The following is a 12629-nucleotide window of genomic DNA, read 5'->3' on the forward strand; positions in this document are numbered from 1 at the left end:
TTCTACACCTATTTTAATCAGTTGTTTTATGCAATGCAAAAGCAGAGTTGTCTGGGTATGACGCATAGTCAGAACTGTGTGTTGACATAAGCTTTGACAGGCGACAGCTGAGAGCATGAGATAACATCTGTCGGTTTAGGTGAGAAACGCCTCTTAGGGCTGCAGGGGTGGTGAGGATGAAGATGGGGGAAATGAGAAGATGTGGGAGGAGGGTGTGGTTGTGTCTGGCAGATGCTCAGCGGCTCTGACCTGGTGTAAGCACCAATTAAAGCTGGCCCAAATCCACTGGCCTTATTCCCGGTGCGCTCTGTCATGGAGAGGCACGTTTGACAAAGGCCTCTCCAGATTCAGCACTCTTATATGTGGAAATCCTCTGTAAAGTATTTTGGGAAAGAAGCTTGGGGGCGAGAGCTGAAGACTTAGGTCAACCTGCAGGATTTTGCCCTCTGTGATTTCAGGATGGATTAATAAGGCTGATCCAGGCATTCTGATAACATGAGGGGGAGATGAGAGAGATCAGTGTTAGTCTGGTGTGGCTGCAGCCTTAGTACAGTTGTATGTACTGTCATCAGCTTTGACGCTGTAGGATCGAAGGATTACAGAGCTAAAAGTGCTGGTGAGGAGGGTTAAGGTGATGCTGGCAACACTAGCTTAAGGATCTTCCGTTGGTTTGAGAATAGATGACATTTTTCCAAATGTTGCTGTTAACTTGTAAGCCGACACATATGCATTGTACTCTATGAGGACCTGACAGTACATACAGTTCAAAATAATTCCTTTGATTCTCAACCCTCGTCCTTTCGTCCACTTAATTTATATGTGATCTTCCTCTCTCTTGTCCCTTTCAGGCATCCAATCCCATTGATGTTGCAGCACGTCCTGGAACAGTACCTCACACACTCCTCCAGAAGGATCCTCGGGTAAGCATGCAAATCAGATACAGTATGTATTGAAATGCACACGTGTGTCTTAGACATAGCGACGCGAAGAAAAATGTCTTTGCATTGAAATTCCTCTTACGAAAGGACGTGTAACTTTGACTATGTTCACACTGCAGGTCAATTCCAATTTGTTTTGCTCTTATGTGACGTGTATCTGATTTTTTTCATGTCAGTGTGAACAGAGCAATTCAGATTTTTCACGTGCGACTCAGGCCTCGTTTGTATGTAGATATAAATCTGATATGTATCCGATCTACTGCAGTCTAAACGGTCAGGTCGCATATACATACATACATCATCGAAAGGCGTGTTTTGCCGTGCAAGACTTGGGCTACATTCACACTGCAGGTTTCGATGCCCAATTCAGATTTTTTGTTAAAATCCAGTCTTTTATGTGGTCGTTCGCACAAGTGCCTCAATTTGTGCTCTCCGCTGCGCATTTGTGGCAAGTTCAAGGATTTTGTGCAATGTGAGTCAACATTTTCTTAACCAAATGATTAAGATTAAGAGGGCAAGACTTTTGGCTATGGCAGTCTGTGGAGAAGGAGAAGCGTGTGGGTGGATGTCGGAGCCAGGAGAGGTGGGACATTGACGTGAGCCGCTTCACTGACACTTTTGAAAAATAATTTGGGATGACAAGAAGAACTTTTGCCGAAATCAGTGAGTACCTTTACGTCTCACCACTCTAGGCTCCGACATCCACCCAGACCGACCTCGATGAACTGCCATAGCCCAAATTTTTGCACTCTTCATTGTTGATGTTGACACGCAAAATCCTTGAAATTGCCACAAACGCACAAAGTAGAGCACAAATTGGGTCAATGTTTACTTCCGTAAACACACAGTGATGTCATGTTTTGCATATGCACGTCACTTCCTGGATGCATCGTGCTCACATTTACAAGTCACATTTTTTGGTAATGGGAACGAGCACATAAAAGATCTGATTTTGGTCATCATACAGGCTACGTTGATAGATTTTTTTTTTCATATATCACCTGTACATGATTTTTTCATGTCAGCATGAACAGTACATTTCTGATTTTTTTTCAAATGCGACTTTCATATGTAGATGAAATACGTAGATACTGTAAATATTAGTCAATGACAACACAACTGAACACAAAGTACAGTTTTTAAATCAAAGTTTTTATTCTTCAGGGAGAAAAAAATCCAAACCTACATGGTCCTGTGTGAAAACGTGATTGCCCCCTAAACCTAATGACTGGTTGGGCCACCCTTAGCAGCAACAACTGCAATCAAGCCTTTGCGATAACTTGCAATGAGTGTCTTACAGTGCAGTGGAGGAATTTTGGCCCACTCATCTTTTCAGAATTGTTGTAATTTAGCCACATTGGAGGGTTTTCCAGCATGAACCGCCTTTTTAAGGTCATGCCACAGCTTCTCAATAGGATTCAGGTCAGGACTTTGACTAGGCCACTCCAAAGTCTTCATTTTGTTTTTCTTTAGCCACCCAGAGGTGGACTTGCTGGTGTGTTTTGGATCATTGTCCTGCTGCAGAACCCAAGTTTGTTTCAGCTTGAGGTCACGAACAGATGGCCGGACATTCTCCTTCAGGATTTTTTGGTAGACAGCAGAATTCATAGTTCCATTTATCACAGCAAGTCTTTCAGGTCCTGAAGCAGAAAAACCGCCCCAAACCATCTCACTACCACCACCATATTTTACTGTTGGTATGATGTCCTTTTTCTGAAATGCGGCATTACTTTTAAGCCAGATGTAATGGGACACACACCTTCCAAAAAGTTAAACTTTTGTCTCGTCAGACTACTATTTTCCCAAAGGTCTTGGGGCTCATTAAGATGTTTTCTGGCAAAATTGAGACGAGCCTTAATGTTCTTTTTGTACAGCAGTGGTTTTCATCTTGGAACTCTGCCATGCAGGTCGTTTTTGCCCAGTGTCTTTCTTATGGTGGAGTCATGAACACTGACCATAACTGAGGCAAGTGAGGCCTGCAGTTCTTTGGATGTTGTTGTGGGGTCTTTTGTGACCCGAGTGACATGAGTCGTCACTGCGCTCTTGGTGTCATTTTGGTTGGCCGGCCACTCCTGGGAAGGTTTGCCACTGTTCCAGGTTTTCGCCATTTGTGGTTAATGGCTCTCACTGTGGTTTGCTGGAGTCCCAAAGCTTTAGAAATGGCTTTACAACTAGCGAAACTGAATTCAGTTGTGATAACCCACAGTTAAGTTACGATTTAACATGTAGGTTTTTTTTCTCCCTTAATAATTAAAAGCTTCATTTAAAAACTTTTGTGTTTAGTTGTGTTGTCATTGACTAACATTTAAATGTGTTTGACAATCTGAAGCATTTAAGTGTGACAAACATGCAAAAAAATAAGAAATCAGGAAGGGGGCAAACACTTTTTCACACCACTGTATCTGATGCTAGTGCATCTGAACGTTCATTTCTCGTATATCTGACCCATACGTCATGGAAGGGCGATAAGCATCAAAATAGACAGGCGAGAAAATAAATGGCAGACGAAGGAGCAGAAAACCGTCAGTCGTGAAAAGAAGATGTTATGGAACTGATTGTTCACATCAGTGCCCACCACTCCTGGCTCCGAGTCGTCACCCACACGCTCCTCAAAACAGACATCGCAGCAAATGCCCAAAAAACCTTCCATAGTCAACATTCTTTCCCTCTTTCCTTTTAATCTCCTACACAAAATAATATGATTAAGAAAATGTTGATTCTGGTTACACAGAATCCTTGAAATTGCCACACATGCGACAGGACTGTGTTGAGGGGCCATGTTTAATTCCGAAACACACAGAACGCCGTGTGCACATCTATACACGTACAAGTTGCTCTTTTTTTTTGGTAATGTGGAATATTACATTAAAAGTATTGTATTTTAAGGTTGTATTTGAGGAAAAAATCAGAATTATGCATCATACCCTGCAGTGTGAACGTAGCCAAAGATTGTTTGTGGCGGGTGGCCACAAATAAATTTGGATCACCGTAAATAGATTTGGCACTACCTGTTAGCCCTCGCTCATGAGCACATTATAATTGGACTGTCTGTAGCTTCTCGTTATAAATCCATCCAGTAGATGGCATCATAACTCTGCTTCTTAACACACCTTATACGAACCTGGTCTGCCAGATAGTAAGAAGAGGTAGCAGGAGGGATCAGTGTTGCCAAATTAGCAGAAAAAAGCAACTAGAGATTCTAGTTGCAACTATTCTGGTCTTATTTGTCCCTTTTGGAGACTCTAACATGAAAGCGTGGCCGAGCATGTGTTATGACGAGAGTTGTGGGAACCCAAAAAGATGAGGCAGATGCGGGAGAATATGCGGCCTTTTATTTCTCCAACAGCAGGGCAAAAAAGAGCAACGGAAGACGGAGCACATGGCTTGAAAAATAGGTGACAAAATTACACTAATTGCAAATAAAGGCGAGAGGCAAGAGGCCTGAAATAGCACACATCAAAAAGGAACAAAAATACTGCTGTGTACTCACAACGAAGGTGACGGAGGAAAAGACGCCAGGAGACAAAACGAATAAGCAACTAGAAAAAAAACAAACATGTACTAGGAATAATTGGCTAAGCAGAGAGGTCTGAAGGTCTAACGTGCTTTACAAGGCATGCGCCCTGCAACGAAATGAACCCGCAACAAAAAAAAAAAAGTAGGCTTCAGAAGGCCAGAAAATTAATTGTCAACAGGTGCGTCTCCTGGCTCTGCCCTCCTCGTCACAAAGATCTGAAAATAGAAACAAGGCTGGAGTAAACCAAATAAATGCCACAAGGCCCCAAAAATATAAATTAAAAAAAACAAATCTTGGACATAACAGCATGTCCATCTTGCTTGTGGCATTAAAAAACACAAAAAGTCGTGACAGAGAAAGTTCATTTGTATTTATGGATATATTTGTTTTGCTTTTCATGTTTTTGCTCACTTTTTGTCTCCCACGGTGTCCATACAAATTACATGCACATGCGTCACGGCCAGTTATGCAAATTAAATGATACGCAGCACACTGCCACAAATAGATTTCACTCCTGGGGGGAACACTGTGATGTGATGTTTGAACCAACAATGTCTACTCCCACTTTGTAAAGCTGATAACAATAGGTGCTAATTATTGTCTGCTTCTCCACACAGATAACTGATCCATTCAGGACAAATGTTAGAGTAAGTGGCTGTTTTGTTTCTCTCCTTTAGAACGCTTCATGTCTCTGGCCAGGCCACAAAGTCAAACATTCCACAACAATCGCCGACTACATGAATGCAGATGGCTGCATTTAAGATTAACTTTCAGGTCTCTCTGGGTTAAAATAAGGGATTTTATTACCCATCCATCACATAGTTGAAAGCCAAAATGAGTTCCTACTTTGTAGTTTGGCCAGACGTTCTCTATACCAGCATCCATTTTTAGTTTTCCCTTTCAAAGCCAGTTGGCTAACATCAGTTTCTCTCTAAATGTGTAGAAACCTGGCAAGTGGTGCGCAGTGCATGTCCAGATCGCATGGCAGATCTACCACCACCAGCAGAAAATGAAGGTGCGTGAGATTAAAACTGTTTTGCTGTCACAAAAAAATAGATGTTTACATGCTAATAAGAACATTATGTGGACCATGTCCAATGAAAGGCGTAGCACATTTCCAAAAAATAATAATAACACAAAATCAAATGGACACTACTGGTATTTTAAAATCTGTTTCAACATTGCATGGCTTAATTGACAGAAAACAGTTATAAAGGTTGATTTTGCAACTTTGCCACATAAACACTGAAGTAACCGAAATAGTGAAGTGAGGCCGTTTTTTTGCTATAAGATGGGTGTTTTCCATTTGGGAACCTCCGCTTTTTTCAAAATACAGAAATCATTTGTTTACTGTTAATTGGTTCCAGAACCAACCACGAAGTAGGATTCCTTATTCATAAATATAATATTTTCGTAGGTAGAGCATAGAAAACATGTTTACCACCTTCTAAATACAGTGTTTAACATTATTAGAGCCCTCTAGACGTGGACTAACACCCCTATAGTCACCTTTACAGCCATATTACCCAATTTTGTAGACACAATAAGAGAAAATAAGCCATTTTAGCCATAAATGAGACCCGTTCTCATGTGTGTTGCTGTATATGTGTTTTGGTGCTAGGGGAGCTGACTGGGGAGCAGACAGGAAGTGACGTCAGGGGTTCAGAGTTGAGTTTTAGCTTGTCACGGGGTACAACCGCAACAGTATTAGTCCGTGTTAGGGATTATTGTGCCTGTTGTGAGGTAAACCAGTAGTACAAGCCTGTTGTTCCGACGATCAAGTCTGATGCTTGTGTGTCTCACCGGATATTACAGTAACATTACTGACACCACACTGTCTTTTAATGCGTCTCCTGAATGCCTTATATATGTATTTTACTTCATTTAGACATTTTTATGCTTGAAAATGCTTAATTTAAGCAAAAAACATGTCAAATGTTTAAATATGCATATTAAGTGTGCATATTTTGGGACTAATAATGGGCTGTATTTATCCACGAAACAGCATGATTTATTAATTCACTCTCTAGCTGAGGATGAAACCCACTCCTTGTTTGGCACGCTACAGAGAAACCTAACTTTTTCTTCTCCTTCTTTGTGCTTTACCCAAATGCAGCAAATGCAACTGGACCCCCACAAACTAGACATGAATGGGAAGCTAGACTTGTTCAGCCGACCCCCAGCTCCAGGCGTCTTCCCGGGCTTCCCATACCCTCACGACCTTGCACGACCCCTCTTCTCCTCTACAGGTCAGTTGGGTCTATCAGCGCCTTGAGCAGGTGAAAGGACATCAGGTCACATACAGTAGTTGGAATCACTGTGGTGTTGTCAAATTCATGTACGTGTGCATTCATAGCTACATTGCAGTTTTTCACGTTGTTCATAACCACAGATACATGTACAGGTGCTCCTCGGGGTTACAAACAATTCTCATTTCTAGACTGTGATGTAGGTTGCACAGTGTAAAACAGTAATAAAAAGAGAGCAACTCTGTACTTTTATCCATGTGGTTGTCTTGATGGCCTTCATTTTCCTTTTCTATGGCGCACTGCTGCCTGGGAGACATAATGAAGTGCAAAAAGTTAACTAACAAGCAATGTTATTTTTCCTTAGTGTGGCTGCGCAAGCACACACTGCATTCTTGCCAGCGGAAGAATACGTGCCGCGCGCGCTGTAACTAGTTCTCAAACGAGTCTCATTCTCATCTATTCATAATACCACCGATATGAGGGTTACCTGTAAGAAAGCATTGTGTGAACATTTAACGGAATGAACATAGGTGATGGTAAAAGTGTGTTATGAAAGTGTAGTTTCATTTGGAACATTGCTGCATGATGATTTTAAACCAAAATATACATTCCTAATGTTGCACAGTGGAATCACCCAGCTACCTAAACCAAAGCTAATTACAGTGGAAGCTCGGTTAGCGTGTTTTTCGTTTAATGTTGAAAATTTGCGCCAAAATTCTGCCTCAGTTTGCGTACATTTTCTGGTTAGCGTACAATACGGCACCCGTCTTGTGAATGAAAGGAATAAAAGAACATTTAAGGTGACTTTTACTTGAACTGAAGACGAAGACACAATGTGGCAGCGAGATCAACACAGACACCACCGTTTGCTACGAGATATTTTTTTAATCCCGTAGTGTTTCTCACCTTCTTTGTCAAAATGCTAGCAACTTTATTTGGCTTCATTTTGGGTTATTTTGCTGCCGTGATCAAAAGAAAAGCAGACACTTGCAGTGAGAAACACTATTGAATTGAAGAAATTGCTGGGCAAACTCAACGTTGGTGTCCGTGTCGATCTCTCTGCCTCATCGTGTCTTTGTCAACAATCACATCTTCAATGAAAGTAAAAGTAACCTTAAATGTTATTGTATCCCTTTCATTCATCATTTATATGTATTTATATGCATTTTGAATAGTTTTCTGCATGTGAAACTATAAAAACATGTTTTATGTTAACATTTACATGATTTCTTATGGGAAAAACTTATTTGGTTTGAGTACATTTCGGTTAGAGTTGACCCTTCTGGAACTGATTAATGACACTAACCAAGTTTCCTACGGTATAGACCTAAAAAATTAATTTGACAAATCTCATAATAACAATCTTAACGTCCTCTCTGCTTTGATAGGCTCAGGCCATCCAGCTCCCTCTCCATATGGACCCGCCCCCCACCCCAGCGGCTTCCTGCCTCCTAGCCATTTGGCCGGTAAGTGTAAGTAATTCCATGTTAAAAAGTCATCATTTCCTTTTTTTTCCATCACTTTCACACACGGCCACTCGTGAACTCATCTTTAAAGTGCTCATGACACCCAATACAGTTTGAAAAACACAATAACAAAATGAAAGTACTCAATAAAACATTTCTGTCATTCTGCTGTCAGAGATAAATAAACAACCAACCATGAATTAATAATAATAACAATAATAACAAACAACCAGGAAATAGGATTAAAATGAAGTGGTAATTCTATATATTTCAAAAATATGTTAATTCATTTTATGTTAATTAGTTTTGTGGTTGAATCCAACCTATTCTTAGTCAAAAAAAATATGCATTTTGAAGCCAATTTTAGGTATATTTTGCCTAAAACTGAAATAGAAATATAAGGCCTTCAGAAGACGCATTCAAAGACGTGATGATGTGTAGTATTCTACACTGTTCACTAGATGTCAGTAATGTTACTGTAATTTTGGATGAGACACACAAGCACCAGACTTGATTGCTGGAACAACTGGCTTTTTTATTGCAGGTTTGAATTATCGCACAACAGGCGCAGTAATCCCTAACACGGACTACTATTGTGGCCATAACCCACACCAAGCTAAAACTCAACTCTGAACCCCCAACCTCACTCCCTGTCTGCCCCCCACTTAGCTCCCCTACCACTGGAACGCATTTAAAGCAACACACACGAGCACAAGGATTATTTATGTCTTAAATGGCTTATTTTCTCTGATTGTGTCTACTATATTTGGTAATACAAGTGTAAAGGTGAATGAATATAGGGGTGTTGTTTATTATCTAGAGTGCTCTAATAATGTTAAAAACATACATACACTCCTGATCAAAATCTTAGCACAAGTTGAAAAATTTGTAGAATTTGCATTTTGCACATTTGGATCTTAATGAGGTTTAAGTAAGCTATGCAAAAACAGGAAGTGGGTGTGAGACAAAAAGCATTTTGAAAAAGTCATTTATTGAAAACAACAATTAAACTGAAATAGGCTGTTTATTAGCTGATCAAAAGTTTAAGACCACAGGCTATAAAAGTCAAAATCTGCTTAAAATATAAATTTTCTGTCTGCATTCACACTGTCATGCCCTCCTGATGGCTAAAGCTAAGAAGCTTTCTCTTTTTGAACGTGGGCGGATTGTCGAGCTGCATAAACAAGGCCTCTCGCAGGGTGCCATTGCTGCTGAGGTTGGGCGCAGTAAGACAGTCATTCTACTTTTTTTGAAAGATCCTGAGCATTATGGGACAAAAAAATGATCCAGAGGATCCGATTGGCTGTCCATCAAGACACAGGGCAGGCTTCAACCCACATTAAGGCCCTTACTGGTGCCGACTGCAGCGCAATAACCATCAGACGACATCTGCAGGCAGAGGGTTTAAAAAACAAAAAACGAATTCAAAGACCAGATGTCTTCCAACGTTACTGGCATGACAAGGAGATCCCACCTGAGATGCTTTCTACCCGGCACAGTGGAGGGGGATCCATCATGGTCTGGGTGCTTTTTCATTCAGTGGAACACCGGAGCTTCATGTGGTGCAGGGTCGTCAAACTGCTTACGTGCAGATGTTGCAGCGGGCATCCCTCATGACTGAGGGCCCTCGTCTGTGTGGTAACAGCTGGGAACGCTGCAGTTCACAATGCTTGCTTGACCAAGGACTTCTTCAGGGAGAATAACATCACTCTTTTGGACCATCCTGCATGTTCCCCTCATTTAAATCCCCTAGAGAACATTTGGGGATGGATGGCAAGGGAAGTTTATAAAAATGGCCATCAGTTCCTGACAGATGATGCCCTTCGTGAAGCCATCTTCACCACTTGGAGCAATGTTCCCACTAGCCTCCTGGAAACACTCGCATCAAGCATGCCCAAACCCATTTTTTAAGTGATTAACAAGAACGGTGGAGCTACTCATTACTGAGTCCTACTGAGAACATTTTTTGTTCTGGTTTGGAGAGTTATTTTTCGAGCGATGGTCTTAAACTTTTGATCAGCTGATAAACTGCCTATTTCAGTTTAATTGTTGTTTACAATAAATTACTTTTTCAAAGTGCTTTTTGTCGCACTCCCCCTTCTTGTTTTTGCATATTGTAGCTCTACTTAAAACCTCATTAAGATCCAAATGTGTAAAATGCAAATTCTGGCAATTTTTCAACTGGTCTTAAGACTTTGATTAGGAGTGTATAAGGTAGGTGGAATAAGGTGGAATCTATTAACCGTGATAAACGAAGGATTACTGTACTGCATACAGTGCCAGACAGGGAACAGAAATAACAACATAAAAGCACTGAAGAGGAAATACTGGCGGAACATGGAATAACCAAAACAAAAAGTCCAACATGTCATGCGGGGTGTGACAGTCTCTATTATCATCTGCTGTACCTGTGCAGCCAGGGAACACCTGACGCCTTTTTATGTTTAGAAGTTCTGCTCTGTAACTTCTCATCTATTAAAAAAAAATGTAATTGTTTTTCTGGAAACTCAGCAGAAAGCATTGTTGTTCTGGAAGTTGGGCTTTTGCTGAAAGACAATACAACAACAAGGTGCCAGTGGGGTTGTAAATATGCTTTCTGATGCCATTGTGGACGCTGAATGAACCGTGACCCAATGTGTATCCCGTGTGTCATTTTCTGCTTGGCTGAACCAAATGACGAGTGTGAACACACCCTTAGACACCTTTTGTGCCCCCTTGCCTTTAGGGAGTCCATATTTCTGCTCGTTCCCAGCAACTCTTATTCCCCTTAAGCAGCGTAGTTTTACCAACCCGGGCGGGGTGACAGACACTCCACCCGTGAGGAGCCTGGCCTCTGCAGTATGAAGAGGCAGGGAGTTGGGTTGGCAGCGCTAAACAAAACACAGCTCGCTTGTAAGAAAAAAGCCGAGTGGAATGGGTCGGCCCCCCCTTTTTGCTAATCCCTGTTTGGCATTTTGCAGATCCTTTCAGTCGCTCCAGTTCCTTTGGCGGCCTCGGCAACCTTTCAAGCAGTGCCTTCGGAGGATTAGGCAACCCCTCGCTTGGTAAGCGCTGGCCCCCTCTGCTCCTCCAACGCTCGCCCTTTCAGTCTGGCCCCTGTGGCCTGTAATGTAACAGAGTAGGGTTAGACCACAGGCAGAGATAGACGGGGAGGAGAAAACTCAAGACCCTCAGCTGTAGCTTGCGTGTATAAGCAGCCCAACACAGCAGCAGACCTCCTCCTTGGTACCATTTCATCCACCATTGTGTCGCCAACAGCCGGGATTTAATCTGGCTCGGCTGTTGCCAACAGGCCCTCTCAGGTTCTCTGTTGGTGGCAATTCAAATATGAATTATTTGACAAGCGCCGTCTGTAGCGCCATGGAGGGGTGTCTCTCTCCCCCCCTGCAGCCTGCCTTTCCCTTTTTCTCTTCACCCATTCCAATTTTTTAAGTGCCAAATCAGTCCTGTCGTGGAAATGGATGTGATTGGAATAGACGTGCCTTGAAATTCGAAGGCTTTCTACAGCCCTCAGCTCCGGGGGGCAAATGAATCATCCAATGCAGAGAAAGTCCTTATCAAAAGGCAAATGAGTATTTTATATCCTGGGGGGGAAATGGCATTAACCTCTAATTCTTTCAAACAGCCTCAGTGAGCGAACCACTGGAGAAAAAGACAAAGGCAGCTTTTGTTGTTGAGCTTTTCTACTTTTACTTCACCAAAAAACTGCAAAGGTAACTCACAGTAGGTCCAACGTTTGTCTCCACCTTCCTCCCAGGGTCCAGCAGTATGTTTGGCAACAAGGAGGGCCCAGGAGGACTGCCCCCCTTTGGCAGCCCACAGCATGACACCTGGAACAGGCTCCGACGCACCCCGCCATCTTTCCCCACTCCACCGCAGTGGCCCAAAACTGCCGACGCTGAGAGGAGCAGCTCAGCCAATAGCCACGAGCGAGAGAGGGAGCGGGAACGAGAACGAGAACGAGAGAGGGAGAGAGAAAGAGAAAGAGAAAAAAGAGACTCATCTATTGGAAAAGAGGAGAAGGATAAAGACAGGTGAGCTGTAAAGAAGAGTCATGGCGTGCCGACCGAGCATCCAATCAGGTTCATCTAATTTCCTGATCCCTGATGCTGCTCGTCGTCCCTTAAAGGGCATATTTGCATGGTGTCTGGACTACGACGTGCTGTTAGGTGATACAGTCTAAACTGGCTAAAAAGATGTCGTCACAAACTAACAACGTAACCGTTCTCCCGTTCATGAGTCATGTCAAATGTCCTGACCAATGTTCCCGCTATGTTTCAAGTGTGAGCATACACACAAACGACGTCATTCTGGAAATGTACTTGAAAGTGATGCCATATTTGCTGTATGTGTTTACTTTTATTGAAATCAAAAATTAAAATCCAAAAACCTCAGAAGAAAACAGCCACCGGCATCACTCGGGTAGACTCGGCGTAACACTTCCTGTAATCGGTACATT

General features: G+C 42.2%; 1 protein-coding gene across 10 annotated transcripts in view; it reads left to right on the forward strand.

Annotated features, from left to right (window-relative positions):
• fbrsl1 (fibrosin-like 1) overlaps window positions 1-12629 on the forward strand; it is a 380357-nt gene that overhangs the window by 365294 nt on the left and 2434 nt on the right. For 6 of the 10 annotated variants that reach the window (XM_054772266.1, XM_054772257.1, XM_054772259.1 and 3 more), the window contains 7 exons: window positions 849-920; window positions 5073-5102; window positions 5399-5470; window positions 6572-6704; window positions 8093-8176; window positions 11131-11214; window positions 11928-12204. In XM_054772266.1, coding sequence (XP_054628241.1) covers window positions 849-920; window positions 5073-5102; window positions 5399-5470; window positions 6572-6704; window positions 8093-8176; window positions 11131-11214; window positions 11928-12204 — 752 coding nt within the window. The remainder of the gene's footprint in view (window positions 1-848; window positions 921-5072; window positions 5103-5398; window positions 5471-6571; window positions 6705-8092; window positions 8177-11130; window positions 11215-11927; window positions 12205-12629) is intronic. The other 4 variants (XM_054772258.1, XM_054772261.1, XM_054772262.1 and 1 more) reach the window with 4 other exon arrangements.

The sequence above is a fragment of the Dunckerocampus dactyliophorus genome, chromosome 4 (assembly GCF_027744805.1).
Source record: "Dunckerocampus dactyliophorus isolate RoL2022-P2 chromosome 4, RoL_Ddac_1.1, whole genome shotgun sequence".
Lineage (NCBI taxonomy): Eukaryota > Metazoa > Chordata > Actinopteri > Syngnathiformes > Syngnathidae > Dunckerocampus > Dunckerocampus dactyliophorus.